This window comes from Mus musculus, chromosome 1 (genome assembly GCF_000001635.26).
Source record: "Mus musculus strain C57BL/6J chromosome 1, GRCm38.p6 C57BL/6J".
Lineage (NCBI taxonomy): Eukaryota > Metazoa > Chordata > Mammalia > Rodentia > Muridae > Mus > Mus musculus.
The window spans coordinates 54287687-54305755 of record NC_000067.6 but is presented as its reverse complement, the minus strand read 5'-3'; the positions used below and the strand labels follow the sequence as shown (position 1 = coordinate 54305755).

At 38.5% G+C, this 18069-nt stretch overlaps 1 protein-coding gene across 17 annotated transcripts in view; it reads right to left on the bottom strand.

Moving 5' to 3' along the window:
* Positions 1 to 18069, bottom strand: part of Ccdc150 (coiled-coil domain containing 150) — a 118067-nt gene that overhangs the window by 62972 nt on the left and 37026 nt on the right. For 14 of the 17 annotated variants that reach the window (XR_001778458.1, XR_001778457.1, XM_017312896.1 and 11 more), the window contains 5 exons: positions 16814 to 16921; positions 14930 to 15054; positions 5273 to 5450; positions 4688 to 4756; positions 779 to 892 (listed from right to left, as the gene is read on the bottom strand). Coding sequence is in view for 15 of the 17 variants with exons in the window: in XM_017312896.1 (XP_017168385.1) it covers positions 779 to 892; positions 4688 to 4756; positions 5273 to 5450; positions 14930 to 15054; positions 16814 to 16921 (594 nt within the window). In the remaining 2 variants the exon portion in view is untranslated. Of the gene's footprint in view, positions 1 to 764; positions 893 to 4687; positions 4757 to 5272; positions 5451 to 14929; positions 15055 to 16813; positions 16922 to 18069 lie in introns of all 17 variants that reach the window. The other 3 variants (XM_006496341.2, XM_017312918.1, XM_017312916.1) reach the window with 1 other exon arrangement.

Below are 18069 nucleotides of genomic sequence, written 5' to 3'. Positions count from 1 at the left end.
CATGACTGAATATTTAATCTTGGAGCAAGATCATAGCAGGAATCACAATTAATGGGTTTTGTTATCCCAATAGGTACTGCCAGACTTCCCACTGTCTGTGACACCTTGGAAACTAAGAACTTAAAACCATCTGCCTCACGCTCTACAAGTATTAACTTAATCCTCAAATACTTTTATAGCAGTGGTACCATTATCCTCATTTTGATAGATTAACAAAATGAGGCTCTAAGAGATTAAATGTTATCTTTCACAGGCAAAATGGATAGCAAGAAAGTCGGACTCAAAAGCCACAAAGACATAAGATTTAGACTATGTAATTCTTCAGCGTTGAAGTAATAAGCAATTTATGACGAGGCTTAGTAGAAAACTAATCTTAGATTGAAAGGAACACATCAGGCTCTTCTGTGACATCTAAAGAATCCCTTGCAGGTCCTAAAACAGCATTACTCACTCTCCAGAAGTCCAGCCACATGAAAAGACTATTAGCTCAGAGAATGACCATCTCTAAGTCCTCTTCACCTGAAGATGCTGTAAGGATGAGCACCATATATTTGTAATGCACTGACCTTGGCAAGCAGCTTTTAGAAATCACACTTATTACTGATTGCTTAATGGGGGAAAACAGGTAAGAAACTTAAGTTTCTTTCTCATTATTTATGTAAAAGAAAGTATGTTAAAACATCAAGTCCATTTCTGTTTGTCAGTATTATTGATCCCTGGTGACAATCACTTAGAGCTGTCCCAATTGCCTCCTCTAGACTGACCTTTTTATACCCACCCCTTGGTAGTCAGAAGTGGCTTTGTGATGTTCAAGGGAAGCCATTTTATTTGTTAGATGCTTATTTTCTTCCATTAGAGTCTGCAGGTTTTGATTCAACACATTAATGTCTTCCTTTGAAAACAAAAGGAGAAAAGAAATTATTTAAAAAAAAGTCTTATTTTAAAATAACAGTTGAATTGAAAATTGGAAGGGAGTCTATGCTCACATTTCCTGTCTCAAAGAGTGGTGTTTTGATGAGTCTTGTTTGGCAGCTTTAGAATGTTCAAAACTAGTTATTTTTATTTTCTTTCAACTTTTACTTTATTTAAAAAATCTTCTCACGTGTTATATTCTTATCATGCTTTTCCCCTCCCCAGCTTCTCCCAGATCTTCCCACCTCCTCATCCACCTAACTCCATGCCCTTCTTTCTTAAAAACAAACAAAAAAAGAAACACACATAAGAACCCTCCACAAAACATAAGCCAAAATATACAAGCAGAAAACCAATACAACAATAAATGCCCAAGCAAAGTATCATGAGGCAAGTCTACAAAAAACACCATCGAGTTTGTTTTGTTCTTTTGTGTTGGCCAACTACTCCTGGGCGTGGGACCCTTTCCCCGAGTGTGGCTAATATATTCAGTGAAACTCCTTTGGAGAAAACTAATTTTTATTTTGCCAGAAGATATCAATTTCACATAGTTTCTTGGTTAAGGGTGTGTAGGGCTGTGACCACTTCCCCTCTCAGTGCTGGGGCCATCTGGCTTGAACTTGTGCAGGCCTGAATGTACTGCCATGGTCCCTGTGAGTTTTTACCTACCGCTTCTTACAACCTCTATTTCTTTTCTAGTTGTTATTGAAAGAAGTAAATAAGTCATCTTTACTGTTAGTTATGCTCTTTCTAGTATATGGTATTTGTTTATCATTTCAAGCTTGTGTGTAATAGATAAAAAAAATCCACAAAATATTGTCAAAATTAATCTGGGAATATATAAAGTATAAATAAGAGGTAGGTGAAGTTTATCCTGATAATATATACAATTTACTACCAGTATAATTCAGCACATCAATGCACTGTATCAGATAAACCATATGACCATGTAAATACAAATATACATTTTAAAAACTCAACATTGATCTATGACTTTAGGAAAACTCAAATAAAAATTATCAAAAACAACCACCTCTACCTGATACAATTGTATCTTCAAAAGAATACCATACTTGGCTAGGTTTCCACTGTGAGGTATGATTGCCTTTGTGTTGAACAGGCCTTAAGTTCATTCAGTAGAGAACTGTTAGTTACTACTAGAATATGTATGCTTCCCAAATAGTATTAACCATCAAAATGTACTTTGATATTTATATAGCTATATATTCATATAACAAAATATATATGAAGCCAAAGAGAACAGAATTAAATAGAAAAATAAACAGCAAACAGGGTTTTCAAATTTCCCACGCATAACACGCAACAGGACAATTAGACAAGAGACACATGAGAAATACTATTAACTAAGAGACTGAAGAGAAGAACTCCTCCAAGTATACATGGAACAATCTCTATGATAAGCTAGGTCATGAAGCAACTATCAATAAATTGGAAAGGGCCAAAATCATCTAAAGTATGTTCTTAACTACAATATAACAACATTAAAATTAATAAAACTAAAACTTAAGCTAGAAATCAACAAACAAGCTAAACATAAAGCAAACAGAGTACAATCATAAATAGTAGAGCACAAATTAAAGTACAGGAAAATAACTGAAAGCAAAAAGCAGGTAGCTAGACTAACTAAGGGAAAACACAGAAGAAACAAATTACTAAATAGTAGTGAAATAGAGAACATTCCTGCTAGTCTTATGAAATAAACATGTATGAGCTCAGAACAACTGTGTGCTAACAAGCTAGGCACCCTAGATGGAATGAGCACATTCCGAGAAAGAACATATCGGTTTAAACACATTCAAACAGAAACACACACACACACACACACACACACAGAGAGAGAGAGAGAGAGAGAGAGAGAGAGAGAGAGAGAAACAGAGAGAGACAGACAGAGAGACAGAGATAGAGACAGAGAAAGAGAGAGAGAGAGAGAGAGACAGAGGGGGGGACTCTGAAGAGATCATCAACAGAAGGTTGAATCAGTAGTAATATAAAGCAGAAAAACAAGAAAATTTTCCCACAAAGCAAAGACTGTAACATGATGGCTTCACTAATAAATACTACAAGAACACTTACTGAAGAACTGATACAAACCCCTCAAAAAATCTTAGCCAAAAATATGATTTACCAGATAATTTTAAGAGGCTAATATTATCTTGACACCAAAATCAAAGTTAACATACACAAAAATAAAAATAAAGAATAATATATCTTATGAACAGATTTAAAAAACTCAACCAGCCAACCCACAACTTACAAAGAGGTGTGTATTACAGGACCAAGTGGAATGTATCTAAGGGATATAAGGCAACTTTTGGAAAAAAAAGCATTTGAAATCAAATAATGTAATATATAATAGTAAAATAAAGGACATGATCCTTAAGATCACTTCAATATTTCCAGATAAAACATTTGTCAAAATTCAAATTAGTATTATAACAAAAATTTCCCCAAAACTAAATGTATAAGGGCATTTTCTCATTTGCATGAGAGGAGCTTACCAGAATTGTACAGCACAAGGTGCCTGTACCCACCTCAACACTGCAGCACAAGTTCTAATCAATTTATACATGACAAAGAAAGGAATGTTGTATTAAAACTGTAATGTTCCCCAAATTAATGTATAGAGTTACTGCACAGTCCATCAAAACTGCAGCTGTCCTTTCTCACAAAACTGAAAATGTTCATCCTAAAAGTTCATATGGAAATGCAGACTCAAAACAACCAAAACCATTTAAAATTAGACTCATGAATCTTAATGTCCAAAGAAACTATTGTTATTAAGACTCATATTATCAGCCGGGCAGTCGTGGCGCACTCCTTTAATCCCAGCACTTGGGAGGCAGAGGTAGGAGGATTTCTGAGTTCGAGGCCAGCCTGGTCTACAGAATGAGTTCCAGGACAGCCAGGACTATACAGAGAAATCCTGTCTTGAAACCTTCCCTCCCCCCCAAAAAGACTCATATTATCATGAGGATAGGCAAGAAGATCAATGCAAGTCATATATGTTAATTGAAAGAAGCCAGACGCAGATTACTTGTCTGTACTCACTCATAAAAACTAGAATCAATCTTATAGAAGAACTGAATAGACTAGTGATTATTAAAGACTAAAGAGAAATGAGAAGCAGGAACGGCATGGAGGTAAATAAGAGTTACCACAACACAGGTGTGTGGAGAGGGAGGGGCTAATCCTAGTTTTTGACAGCAGAGTATAACCACTGCTTAGTACAATATGTGAGATTCTTCAAGCTGTCTAGAGTATGGAATCTACAACCTATAAAAATCACTAACATGAGGATGTGGAAGTGCTCACTACCACATATCAAATTACTTGTAAGCTACCCCATAAGGATGTACAAATATAATGTAACCAACTAAAGAAAAAATGTAAGATGAAGTGGCAGGTATTCACAGGCACTTATGATACAAAATCCAGCTTGCTATTATATCTAAAATAGGCAGAGTCAGCAACTACTCCTCTGCCTCTTCTAGACCCATTAGCCCAGTCTCAGGGGACTTGTGGCTGAAGTACTCAATGAACTCTAGGACCAGAGGCAGTGATAGCTTATGGAGGCAAATCCCATATGGCTCAATGAGCAACTTCTCCCAAATGCCCTAGAAAGCTTAAGTGACACCAGCTTTGTGTCCCATCTTGACCATGGGTAAATACCCTACTCATTAAAATAAGCAGATGCAGTAGGCAGTGATACAGAACAAACAAAATAAAATGATCATCAAAAATGAAATGTGAATACCTTGCTTTCAGCTAATTCTTTTTCCAAATTGCATTTTTCTTTGGCTACTTCTTTTTCTGTTTTATTAACCTGCCGAGGGGGAAAAAAAGAAACGGATCAACTTCTAGAAGACGCAGGTTCTACTATAGCAGATGACAATATCCTATATGCCAATTAATACCTACACTGCAGAGATAGTACATCCTCTCAGAAAAGGGGTCAACAGGGAATCTCTGAGGCAGAGCAGACTTTACAAATAGCCCTGCAGTTCAAAAGACACGCCTGTATGTCAGATTCTCTCTCTTTCCTCTGACCTCTAAGACAAGGCTGTGTCCTGTTAACTTTTGGTCTCCTGCTCCTTTAGGGCAAATGGGTTTTTAAATTCTGACCCTGTAACTAAGAGAAGGATGTGTAAATTATCCATTGACACGAGTGATGTGGGAAGAGCATACTGTTACTATTTGGCCTAGACTACTTTACATGCTGGAGAATGCACATTTCTTTACTGGTACATCTGACAAACTATTAAAACACAGTTTTGCTTCTGTTCTCACCTTGAAACATCATTCTGTATCTCAACTAGAAGGGAAGCCTGCTCCTACCTACCTCCCTCTGAAACCACTCATTCTTCTCCAGCAGAGACTTCTTCTCCTGCAATGATGCTTTCAGTTCACCTTGTAGTCTTGCAATAGTTGATTCCAGAAGTTCTTTTTGGACCACTGTCCTCTTCTCAGCCTCCTGTGATTTCTGAAGACACTGATTGTGCTCAAGGATTAAATGGTCTCTGGAGCAAGAATAAAGAGTCATCAAATTAGCTAAGTCCTACTAGGCCAGAGAGTAAATGTTCTTTTTTTTTTTTTTTCATTTAGAAATGATTAATTTTCAAGTTTACTAATTTATTGGATTTTCTAATGATAACAAGTTTTAACTGTAGGATAAAAATAACCCAATAAGTTTAAAAATAAACTGACAACAGGACAGATACCAAGAGTTTTTAGAGGTATGTATGTGTAAGGAAATATCAGTTCCACTAGAGTTGGAGTCACATGCAATTCATGGTGCTAGAAACTAAACTGGATGCACAGAAATCCTTCCCTGCTGAGCCATCTCTCCAGCCCCAACAGCCCCTCCCCTTCTTTCTTCCGTTTTATTTTTTTTATTATAGTCAACACAATATATATTTTTATACCAATCTTAAAAATGGTGGACATGTTATTCAATGAACATAAATAAACAAAGTCTTCTTGCTTGCTTGTTTGTTTTGTTTTTAGTAGAGCTTTAAATCTTGGCTCTTACTGTGGTACAAACCCAAAATAAGAACAATTTTTAGACATTGGAGTTCATTGTAATAAGGCTGTACTTCAATGTCCCTGACATCATCAAAGGATTTTACCTCCATAGAAGCTAAGCTAAGAGTTGACAGTTCTGTTGCACAAGGAATGATTTGTAGGCTCGATTATTTAGATACAGATTTCCTGCTATGGTCAAAGCTATTTGACTTGAGTGATTGTCTTCATTCTTAGCCCACAGGGAACAGGCTACATTCATCTAAGAAATGGTGTGTGTATTGAGATGGTCTATCCATGAAGTCATTCACCAACTGTTTCAATGAACAATGGCTCTGCTTGGAGGGTGGCACAGACATTAGGTGAGGGTAAGATTCTGGTTCATTGGCTATGATAGTTTTGAAAAGCATTCATCTCAAAAAAAAGAGTAACTTGTAAGGTCCTCTTCTTCAAAATTGATACAATAATTATAACTATCTAGCAAAACATTCAGTCTCATACTTTGTTGTTCTCTTACAAGCCACCTCCCAAATTAATTGTCTATTTTTCGTTTGGCTGTACAAATAATTTTGAAATATGTAAGCTGTTCTGAAAACCATAATATAGTGTAAAAACATCAAATAAACAATTCTACTAATAGAAAGACTGAGATATTAGAAGCATGATTTCAAGACCATTATGTGGCACACAACATGACCCTGCCATGTACAAACAAGCAGAGTATGTATATTGATTGTACATTATTGGACCTATTTCTACATTTACCAAATTAGAGAGACCACAGGGTAACATCTAACACATTTCTAATTCCTCAATATTTTTTAATTTCAATCGATGCAGATAAGTTGGTAATATTAATCTTCATATTAGGAGATATTAAGGAAAAGTGATTGTTACTCCCTGTTAGTTTTGTTGTTAGAGGTGGAATTATGTTTGTGTGTGTTTGCTGAGGATTACTTTCTAGCTTTTTCTAGAGTGTAGTTTTGCTACTTGTGCTGGGGTTTCCCATTTATTATCCTCTGTAGGGCTGGATTTGTGGAAAGATATTGTGTAAATTTGGTTTTGTCATAGAATATCCTGGTTTCTCTGTCTATGGTAATTGACAGTTTTGCTGGGTATAGTAGCCTGGGCTGGCATTTGTGTTCTCTTAGAGTCTGTATGACATCTGCCTAGGATCTTCTAGCTTTTATAGTCTGGTGAGAAGTCTAGTGTAATTCTGATAGGACTGCCTTTACATATTACTTGACCTTTTTCCCTTACCACTTTTAAAATTCATTCTTTGTTTAGTGCATTTGGTGTTGTGATTATTATGTGATGGGAAGAATCTTTTTTCTGGTCCAGTTGATTTGGAGTTCTGTACGTTCATGGGCATCTCTTTTTTTAGGTTAGGGAAGTTTTCTTCTATAATTTTGTTGAAGATATATACTGGCCCTTTAAGTTGGGAATATTCAATCTCTTCTATACCTATCATACTTAGGTTTGGTCTTTTCATTGTGTCCTAGATTTCCTGGATATTTTGGGTTAGGAGCTTTTTGCTATTTGTGTTTTGACTGTTGTGTCCATGTTTTTTTGTTTGTTTGTTTGTTTGTTTTTTGTTTTTGTTTTTTGGAGATTATATGTTTCCTTTTTTTTTTTTTTTTGATTTGACCTGAATATTTTTTTTAATTAGGTACTTTCTTCATTCACATCTCCAGTGCTATCCCAAAAGTCCCCCACACCCTCCCCAACCCACTTCCCCACCCACCCACTCCCACTTCCCGGCCCTGGCATTCCCCTGCACTGAGGCATATAAAGTCTGCACGATCAGTGGGACTCTCTTTCCACTGATTGCCGACCAGGCCATCCTCTGATACATATGTAGCTAGAGACACGAGCTTCTGGGGAGCACTGGTTAGTTCATATTGTTGTTCCACCCATAGGGTTGCAGATCCATCTCAGTTCCTTGGGTACTCTCTCTAGCTCCTCCATTGGGGGCCCTGTGTTCCATCCAATAGCTGACTATGAGCATCCACTTCTGTGTTTGCCAGGCCCCAGCATAGTCTCACAAGAGACAGCTATATCAGGGTCCTTTCAGCAAAATCCCGCTAGTGTATGCAATGGTGTCAGCGTTTGGAGGCTGATTATGGAATGGATCCCCAGACATGGCAGTCTCTAGACAGACCACCCCTTCATCTCAGCTCCAAACTTAGTCTCTGCAACTCCCTCCATGGGCATTCTGCTCCCAATTCTAAGAAGGGGCAAAGCATCCACACCCTGGTCTTCATTCCTCCTGAGTCTCATGTGCTTAGCAAACTGTATCCTATATCTTGGGTACTCTAAGTTTCTAGGCTAATATCCACTTATCAGTGAGTACATATCATGTGAGTTCTTTTGTGATTGGGTTACCTCACTCTGGATGATGCCCCCCAGGTCCATCCATTTGCCTAGGAATTTCATAAATTCATTCTTTTTAATAGCTGAGTAGTACTCCATTGTGTAAATGTACCACATTTTCTGTATCCATTTCTCTGTTGAGGGGCACCTGGGATCTTTCCAGCTTCTGGTTATTATAAATAAGGCTGCTATGAACATAGTGGAGCATGTGTCCTTCTTACTGGTTGGAACATTTTCTGGATACATGCCCAGGAGAGGTATTGTTGGATCCTCTGGTAGTACTATGCCCAATTTTCTGAGGAACCACCAGACTGATTTCCAGAGTTGTTGTACAAGCTTGCAATCCCACCAACAATGGAGGAGTGTTCCTCTTTCTCCACCAACAATGGAGGAGTGTTCCTCTTTCTCCACATCTTCGCCTGCATCTGCTGTGACCTGAATTTTTGATCTTAGCCATTCTGACTGGTGAGAGGTAGAATCTCATGGTTGTTTTGATTTGCATTTCCCTGATGATTAAGGATGCTGAACATTTTTTCAGGTGCTTCTCAGCCATTCGGTATTCTTCAGGTGAGAATTCTTTGTTTAGCTCTGAGCCCCATTTTTTAATGGGGTTATTTGATTTTCTGGAGTCCACCTTCTTGAGTTCTTTATATATATTGGATATTAGTCCCCTTTCTGATTTAGGATAGGTAAAGATCCTTTCCCAATCTGTTGGTGGCCTTTTTGTCTTATTGATGGTGTCTTTTGCCTTACAGAAGCTTTGCAACTTTATGAGGTCCCATTTGTTGATTCTCAATCTTACAGCACAAGCCATGCTGTTCTGTTAGGAATTTTTCCCCTGTGCCCCTATCTTCGGGGCTTTTCCCCACTTTCTCCTCTACAAGTTTCACTGCCTCTGTTTTTTTGTGGAGTTCCTTGATCCACTTATATTTGACCTAAATACAAGGAGATAAGAATGGAACAATTCGCATTGTTCTACATGATAACCGCCAGTTGTGCCAGCACCATTTGTTGAAAATGCTGTCTTTTTTTTCCACTGGATGGTTTTAGCTCCCTTGTCAAAGATCAAGTGACCATAGGTGTGTGGGTTCATTTCTGGGTCTTCAATTCTATTCCATTGGTCTACTTGTCAGTCGCAATACCAGTACCATGCAGTTTTTATCACAATTGCTCTGTAGTACAACTTTAGGTCAGGCATGGTGATTCCACCTGAGGTTCTTTTATCCTTGAGAAGAGTTTTTGCTATCCTAGGTTTTTTGTTATTCCAGGTGAATTTTCAGATTGCCCTTTCTAATTTGTTGAAGAATTGAGTTGGAATTTTGATGGGGATTGCATTGAATCTGTAGGTTGCTTTTGGCAAGATAGCCATTTTTACTATATTGATCCTGCCAATCCATGAGCATGGGAGATCTGTCCATCTTCTGAGATCCTCTTTAATTTCTTTCTTCAGAGACTTGAAGTTCTTATCATACAGATCTTTCCCTTCCTTAGAGTCACGCCAAGGTATTTTATATTATTTGTGACTATTGTGAAGGGTGTTGTTTCCCTAATTTCTTTCTCAGCCTGTTTGTCCTTTGCGCAGAGAAAGGCCATTGACTTGTTTGAGTTAATTTTATATCCAGCTACTTCACTAAGCTGTTTATCATGTTTAGGAGTTCTCTGGTGGAATTTTTAAGGTCACTTATATATACTATCATATCATCTGTAAAAAGTGATATTTTGACTTCTTCTTTTCCAATTTGTATCCTCTTGATCTCCTTTTGTTGTCGAATTTCTCTGGCTATGACTTCAAGTACAATGTTGAATGGATAGGGAAAAAGTGGGCAGCCATGTCTAGTCCTTGATTTTAGTGAGAATGCTTCCAGTTTCTCACCATTTACTTTGATTTTGGCTACTGGTTTGCTGTAGATTGCTTTTATCATGTTTAGGTATGGGCCTTGAATTCCTGGTCTTTCCAAGACTGTTATCATGAATAGGTGCTGGATTTTGTCAAATGCTTTCTCTGCATCTAAGGAGATGATCATGTGATTTTTGTCTTTGAGTTTGTTTATATAATGGATTACATTGATGGATTTTCGTATATTAAACCATCCCTGCATCCCTGGAATAAAACCTACTTGGTCAGGATGGATGATTGTTTTGATGTGTTCTTGAATTCAGTTAGCGAGAATTTTATTGAGTATTTTTGCATCGGTATTCATAAGGGAAATTGGTCTGAAGTTCTCTATCTTTGTTGGGTCTTTCAGTGGTTTAGGTATCAGAGTAATTGTGGCTTCACAGAATGAATTGGGTAGAGTACCTTCTGCTTCTATTTTGCGGAATAATTTGTGCATAACTGGAATTCGTTCTTCTTTGAAGGTCTGATAGAACTCTGCACTAAACCCATCTGGTCCTGGGCTTTTTTTGGTTGGGAGACTATTAATGACTGCTTCTATTTCATTAGGGGATATAGGACTGTTTAGATCATTAGCCTGATCATGAATTAACTTTGGTACCTGGTATCTGTCTAGAAATTTGTCCATTTCGTCCAGGTTTTCCAGTTTTGTTGAGTATAGCCTTTTGTAGAAGGATCTGATGGTGTTTTGGATTTCTTCAGGATCTGTTGTTATGTCTCACTTTTCATTTCTGATTTTCTAAATTAGGATGCTGTCCCTGTGCCCTCTAGTAAGTCTGGCTAAGGGTTTATCTATCTTGTTGATTTTCTCACAGAAACAGCTCCTCGTTTGGTTGATTCTTTGAATAGTTCTTCCTGTTTCCACTTGGTTGGTTTCACCCCTGAGTTTGATTATTTCCTGCCATCTACTCCTTTTGGGTGAATTTGCTTACTTTAGTTTTAGACCTTTTAGGTGTGTTGTGAAGCTCTACTGTGTGCTCTCTCTAGTTACTTTATGGAGATACTCAGAGCTATGAGTTTTCCTCTTAGTAATGCTTTCATTGTGTCCCATAAGTTTGGTTATGTTGTGGCTTCATTTTCATTAAACTCTAAAAAGTCTTTCATTTCTTTCTTTATTCCTTTCTTGACCAAGGTATCATTGAGAAGTTTGTTGTTCAGTTTCCATGTTAATGTTGGCTGTCTATTATTTATGTTGTTATTGAAGATCAGCATTAGTCCATGGTGATCTTATAGGATGTATGGGACAATTTCAATATTTTTGTATCTCTTGAGGCCTGTTTTCTGACCAATTATATGGTCAGTTTTGGAGAAGGCCCCGTGAGGTGCTGAGAAGAAGGTATATCCCTTTGTTTTAGGATAAAATGTTCTGTAGATATCTGTTAAACCCATTTTTTTTCATAACTTCTGTTTGTTTTACTGTGTCCCTGTTTAGTTTCTGTTTCCACGATCAGTCCATTGATGATAGTGGTGTGTTGAAGTCTCCCACTATTATTGTGTGAGGTGCAATGTGTGCTTTGAGCTTTACGAAAGTGTCTTTAATGAATGTGGCTGCCCTTTCTTTTGGAGCATAGATATTCAGAATTGAGAGTTGCTCTTGGAGGATTTTACCTTTGATGAGTCTGAAGTGTCCCTCCTTGTCTTTTTTGACAACTTTGGGTTGGAAGTCGATTTCATTTGATATTAGAATCGCTACTCCAGCTTGTTTCTTCAGGCCATTTGCTTGGAAAATTTTTTTCCAGCCTTTCACTCTGAGGTAGTGTCTGTCTTTTTCCCTGAGATGGGTATCCTGTAAGCAGCAAAATGTTGGTTCCTGTTTGTGTAGCCAGTCTGTTAGTCTATGTCTTTTTATTGGGGAATTGAGTCCATTGATTTTAAGAGATATTAAGGAGAAGTAATTGTTGCTTCCTATTATTTTTGTTGTTAGAGTTGGCATTCTGTTCTTGTGGCTGTCTTCTTTTAGGTTTGTTGAAGGATTACTTTCTTGCTTTTTCTAGGACGTGGTTTCTGTCCTTGTATTGGTTTTTTTCTGTTATTATCCTTTGAAGGGCTGGATTCGTGGAAAGATAATGTGTGAATTTGGTTTTGTCATCGAATACTTTGGTTTCTCGATCTATGGTAATTGAAAGTTTGGCTGGGGATAATAGTCTGGGTTGGCATTTGTGTTCTCTTAGTGTCTGTATAACATCTGTCCAGGCTCTTCTGGTTTTCATAGTCTCTGGTGAAAAGTCTGGTGTAATTTTAATAGGCCTGCCTTTATAAGTTACTTGACCTTTTTCCCTTACTGCTTTTAATATTCTATCTTTATTTAGTGTATTTGTTGTTCTCATTATTATGTGTTGGGAGGAATTTCTTTTCTGGTCCAGTCTATTTGGAGTTCTGTAGGCTTCTTGTATGTTCATGGGCATCTCTTTCTTTAGGTTTGGGAAGTTTTCTTCTATAATTTTGTTGAAGATATTTGCTGGCCCTTTAAGTTGAAAATCTTCATTCTCATCTACTCCTATTACCCGTATGTTTGGTCTTCTCATTGTGTCCTGGATATCCTGGATGTTTCGAGTTAGGATCTTTTTGCATTTTGCATTTTCTTTGATTGTTGTGCTGATGTTCTCTGTGGAATCTTCTGGACCTGAGATTCTCTCTTCCATCTCTTGTATTCTGTTGCTGATGCTTGCATCTATGGTTCCAGATTTCTTTCCTAGAGTCTCTATCTCCAGCGTTGCCTCACTTTGGGTTTTCTTTATTGTGTCTACTTCCCTTTTTAGGTCTAGTATGGTTTTGTTCATTTCCATCACCTGTTTGTATGTGCTTTCCTGTTTTTCTTTAAGGACTTCTACCTGTTTGGTTGTGTTTTCCTGTTTTCTTTAAGGACTTGTAACTCTTTAGCAGTGTTCTCCTGTATTTCTTTAAGTGAGTTATTAAAGTCCTTCTTGATGTCCTCTACCATCATTATGAGATATGCTTTTAAATCCAGGTCTAGGTTTTCAGGTGTGTTGTGGTGCCCAGGACTGGGTGAGGTGGGAGTGTTGTGTTCTGATGATGGTGAGTCGTCTTGGTTTCTGTTAGTATGATTCTTACATTTGCCTTTCACCATCTGGTAATCTCTGGAGTTAGTTGTTATAGTTGTCACTGTTAAGAGCTTGTTCTTCAGGTGACTCTGTTAGCCTCTATCAGCAGACCTGGGAGATTAGCTCTCTCCTGAGTTTCAGTGGTCTGAGCACTCTTTGCAAGCAAGGTCTCCTCTTGCAGGGAAGATGCACAGATATCTGGCGTTTGGACCTGCCTCCTGGCAGAAGATGAAGGGCCTGTCCCAGAACCTGTTAGCTTCTGTAGTCCACACTCTCACCTGCGCAGACTAGTCTCAAAGGGATCCGGGAACCAAGATGGCTTCCCCAGGTGCTCCTGCAAAGCCCTTCCGGGCAGGGAGGACACCTGTCCTCTGGCAGGGAAGGTGCCCGGATGTCTGGAGCCCAAAACGGGGTCTGCCTCAGAAGCTGTACTCTAGGGACCTTGGGGGTATCCTCTGCCTCCTTGCCGAGGTGACCCAGTGCTGGCACTGACTGGAAGGGTTTACTGCTTCCCTAATGTTATCTCAGGTCCCACGCGATTGGAATGGAACAGAAGTTGTGTTCCACTCACCGGTGGTCCTAAGATCGTGTGGAGTGTCCTCTTGGGACCTTGGGGGTGTCCGTTGACTCAGCGTCCAAGGTGACCCAGTGCTGGTGCTGACCGGAAGGGACTTGTGACCCTGGTCAGGCTGTGTTTTCTGTTTCCCTTATGCTGGTCCCGTGCGATTGGAATGGAACAGAAGATGTGTACCACTCACTGGTGGTCCTAAGATCTCCATGGAGAGTCCTCTTGGGACCTTAGGGGTGTCCGCCGACTCCTCACCCAAGGTGACCCGGTACTGGTGCCGACCAGAAGGGTGTGTCCATGTTTTATATGTTATCTTCTGCACCTGAGATTCTCTCTTCTATCTCTTGTATTCTGTTGGTCATGCTTGCATCTGAGACTCCTGATCTCCTTCCTAGGTTTTCTAACTCCAGGGTTATCTCCCTTTGTGATTTCTTTGTTTCTAGTTCTATTTTTAGATCCTGTATGGTTTTGTTCATTTCCTTCACCTGTTTGTTTGTGTTTTCCTATAATTCTTTAAGGGATTTTTGTGTTTCCTCTTTAAGGGCTTCTAGCTGTTTACCTGTGTTATCCTGTATTTCTTTAAGGGAGTCAAGATGTCTCTGTGATCCTGTGATCCTGAGATCCTGGGTGTGTCTGAGCTCCTGGGAGTCAAACTGCCTCTGGGACCCTGAGATCCTGTTGTGATCAAGCTCCTAGGATCCTGTGATCCTGGGCATGTTAGAGTGCCTGGGAATGGAGCTTCCTCTGTGCGTTGTGGGACTGGCTATGGAGTAGGTGCCCAAGGGCACTGGCCCAGACAAATCGGAAGAAACCCATGCCACTGGTCTGGTAGAGTTCCTGTGTGCCTGGGTTCTACTGGTCCCAGTTACTCCCCTTGTTGGGACAGATGCTGGGGGTAAATGTTCTTAACATGATTCCCATCTGACAACAGTTACCAGAATGTTCTAGCAAACTAGTTCCTCAAGAGCAAAATTCTTTATCCCTAGAGTTGGCTCACAAATATGAGAACTACTATGAGTGAACAAAGGTGCACACGTGGGACACCACTTACTGGTGCACATGTGGACACTGCTTACTTACAGGTGTATCTGGAGTTGCGCCTTTTCATTCTGCACAGCTTGGAGCTCTCCTGTGATGCTGGCATGGGCTGCGTCTAACAGTAAATTTTGCTCTTGAAATGTCTCTGTTATCATTTTCTGCTCAACCTGGGAGAGTAGTAGGAAATGCTGATTTGCAAGTTGATGGGTTGATATTCAAAGTAACTGTTCAAAGTCACTAGGTTCACTTCAAAATTTGTTTCATTTTCATAAGCCTTTATAAGATAGTTTGAGTACCCAGTCTTCTCTTTGGCTACAGTTCTGTCATTTTATAGTTCTACTAGACAAGATGAGGAAGTATTATATACCAGCCTTGAACATATTTTGTGAAACCATAAAAGTCAATATATTTTCAAAAATAAAATTTACATTAAAATATTTTAGTATTTTAAAAGTTCAATATGATTTTACTTTAAAATATGAAAACAATAGAAACCCATCCAAACATCACATGAAAAGACCTTTCATCTCCTTTTTCTCCTTCCCTCCAAACTGCCTGTGGAGAGAAGCATTTTCGGCAGTTTGGTGTGGATTCCTTTGAGGTTCTCCTGCACTGCCCTCAGATGTGCTGTGCTAATGGGAGTACTTACTGTCTTCACCATGTCTCTGGCTCACCATTTTCTAATTAGCAATACTTCTCCCTAAAATCCATAATAGTTTTTCAAGCCTTGTAACATTATAATTACATAACTATATTTCATTTAATTTCTTATTGAAAAAAAGAATAACATGTAGCAGCTATAACAATTAGAGGCTGTAACATATGTAAAATCCTTAATATCATATTTGTATATGCAAAGCAAGCAAACAAACAACAACAACAGTCTCTCACATAGGAGCTACTATTTCTTAGTGTCCAAGAACCAGAATTTGAAAAATTATCTGTGTTTATTGGGATGGTCGAGTTTTGTAATGAAAATCAGTTTTAAGTAAGGAACAGAATTTCAAATAGCTAAAAATCAAGAGTATTATTAGCATACTATAAGGAAAATGGCAAGTCACAGATGTTTTGGGGGAAACTAAGTATTTGAGACTCATTTATATGTGTACTGTTATTAAAGGCTAAGTGGTCAACAACACTTGCTGCTCTTGCAGAGGACTTAGGTTTAGTTCCCAGTACCTACACAGTGGTTGACAACCATCCATAACTCCAATTTGAGGGGCTCTAATGCCTTCTTCTGATGGCCTCTGGCACCAGGCAGGCATGTAGCTTGTGTATGTATGTATGTGTGTGTGTGTGTATATATATATATATATATATATATATATATATATATATATATATATATATATATATATATATATACACACACACACACATACTAGCAAAGTTCTCATATACATAAAATAAATATAAACTATATGTCATTACTACATAAATACAAGAAGAGGTAATTACTTTTCCTAAAGTGGTATTTGTGTGGAAAGCATTAAAAAAACCATTGAATTGTAAAGACAAATCACATCTTTGCAAAAAAGGAGGAAACTACCAATCAAAAAATAACAACTGGTGGTGGAATGGAAAAAATAACAACTGGGTTATAATAACAGACTGCAATCCCACCATTTTATAGGCTGAGGCAGAAAGATTGTGAATTTTAGACAAGTCTGCTGGGGTACATAAGTCAAGTAGAGGCTGAGGGCAGAGGGGCAGAAGGGTGAGGTAGTAAAACCATAACTCTAGGTCAATCTTAATTCCATAATGAATCTGAGTTCAGCATGCGATAAATGAAACTGTTTTGAAAGAAAGAAAGAAAGAAAAAAAAGAAAGAAAGAAAAAAAGAAAGAAAGAAAGAATGAAAGAGAAAGAAAAAAGGAGGAAAGAAGAAATAAGTAAATAAATGAAGTTTGAGTGTCAAAAGAATACCTTCAAAATAGCTTGATGTTCAGCAATAATTCTTGAATTTTCCATTTTAACAACCTGAAGCATGCTGGTTAGCTCTGAACACTTTTTGGAAAGCTGGTCATTCAAAACCTAAGACAATATATACAGCAAGTCACATGTCTTTCTAATAATTACTTTATTTACATATTATTTTTAATGATTTCACAGTAACCCACTATATGTAAGCCTCATTTAGCTAACATATTATCAATTAATATTTGATTAGTCTAAACTACTTTCAAAACCTTCCTATGAGTTATTGATCATGGAAGCCCCAGAGGTAACCCAAACAACATATCCTACTGCCTCTGGTCTTGGTTGCCTGCTGTAACAGTGCTCATTTTGGATGTAAAACAGCAAAATCAACCCTGAACTGAACAGGGAACTCTCACTGATAGCTAGCTTTCAGAGTTCCAGAAGGTGTTGAACAGCCAGTTAGGAGAGAAAAGATATCAATTGTCTTCCCAGCACTGGATCCTGCAGGCTACAATAATGACCTGCTAACAAGATATGCTATATGCCCACTGGTGCAACAAGGGCTTATTGTTACTGAAGTAACCAACTGCTTTCTGATTGGCTATGTCTGTTCTACATGATGGATTCCATGCCTAGAGCTGTAAGCCTGGCTTAAATCTCCCAACTGGGGAAATAGGCCCTAGGAGGAAACCTACTGCTGTTGTTTTGCTAAATGTTCATGCAGTCAGATTTCATTCTAAATATTTATGTTTATACCCGCAGATTTGTGCTGCTCTCAACCTTGGTCAGGGAAGCTTCTTTTCACAATGAGGAGTGGGTGATACAGAGAAATGTTAACTTATCAAAGTACTAAGTACAAGTAACTCTGAGTGCTCTGCTGTGGACAGATCGATCATCTATACCAACTTCCCACTATCCACAGCTCACAGGACTTTGCAGAGGGAAGAAAAGCCAGTAGTAAATGTGCAGGAAAGGCGTGAGATGCTGACTTCAGGACATGGCGTGACTGTCGCACAAATCCCAGGAATTGTGTTTATCTGCTCATAACCTGTACAGGATAAAGCCAGCCAGGAGCTATTGGAAGCTGGTGGCTACTGAAGTGAAGGAGAAGCAGTCACTTTCTTTGAGAACTGTGGCTGCTGGTAGGTTTCCCTGTCCCAGTGGCTAGCCACACACCAACACACATATGGACAGCACTAATTGGATCTGTGGTAACAAGAATTTTTAAAAGGAGGACACTAAGTTGGGAGGGAGATGGGTGG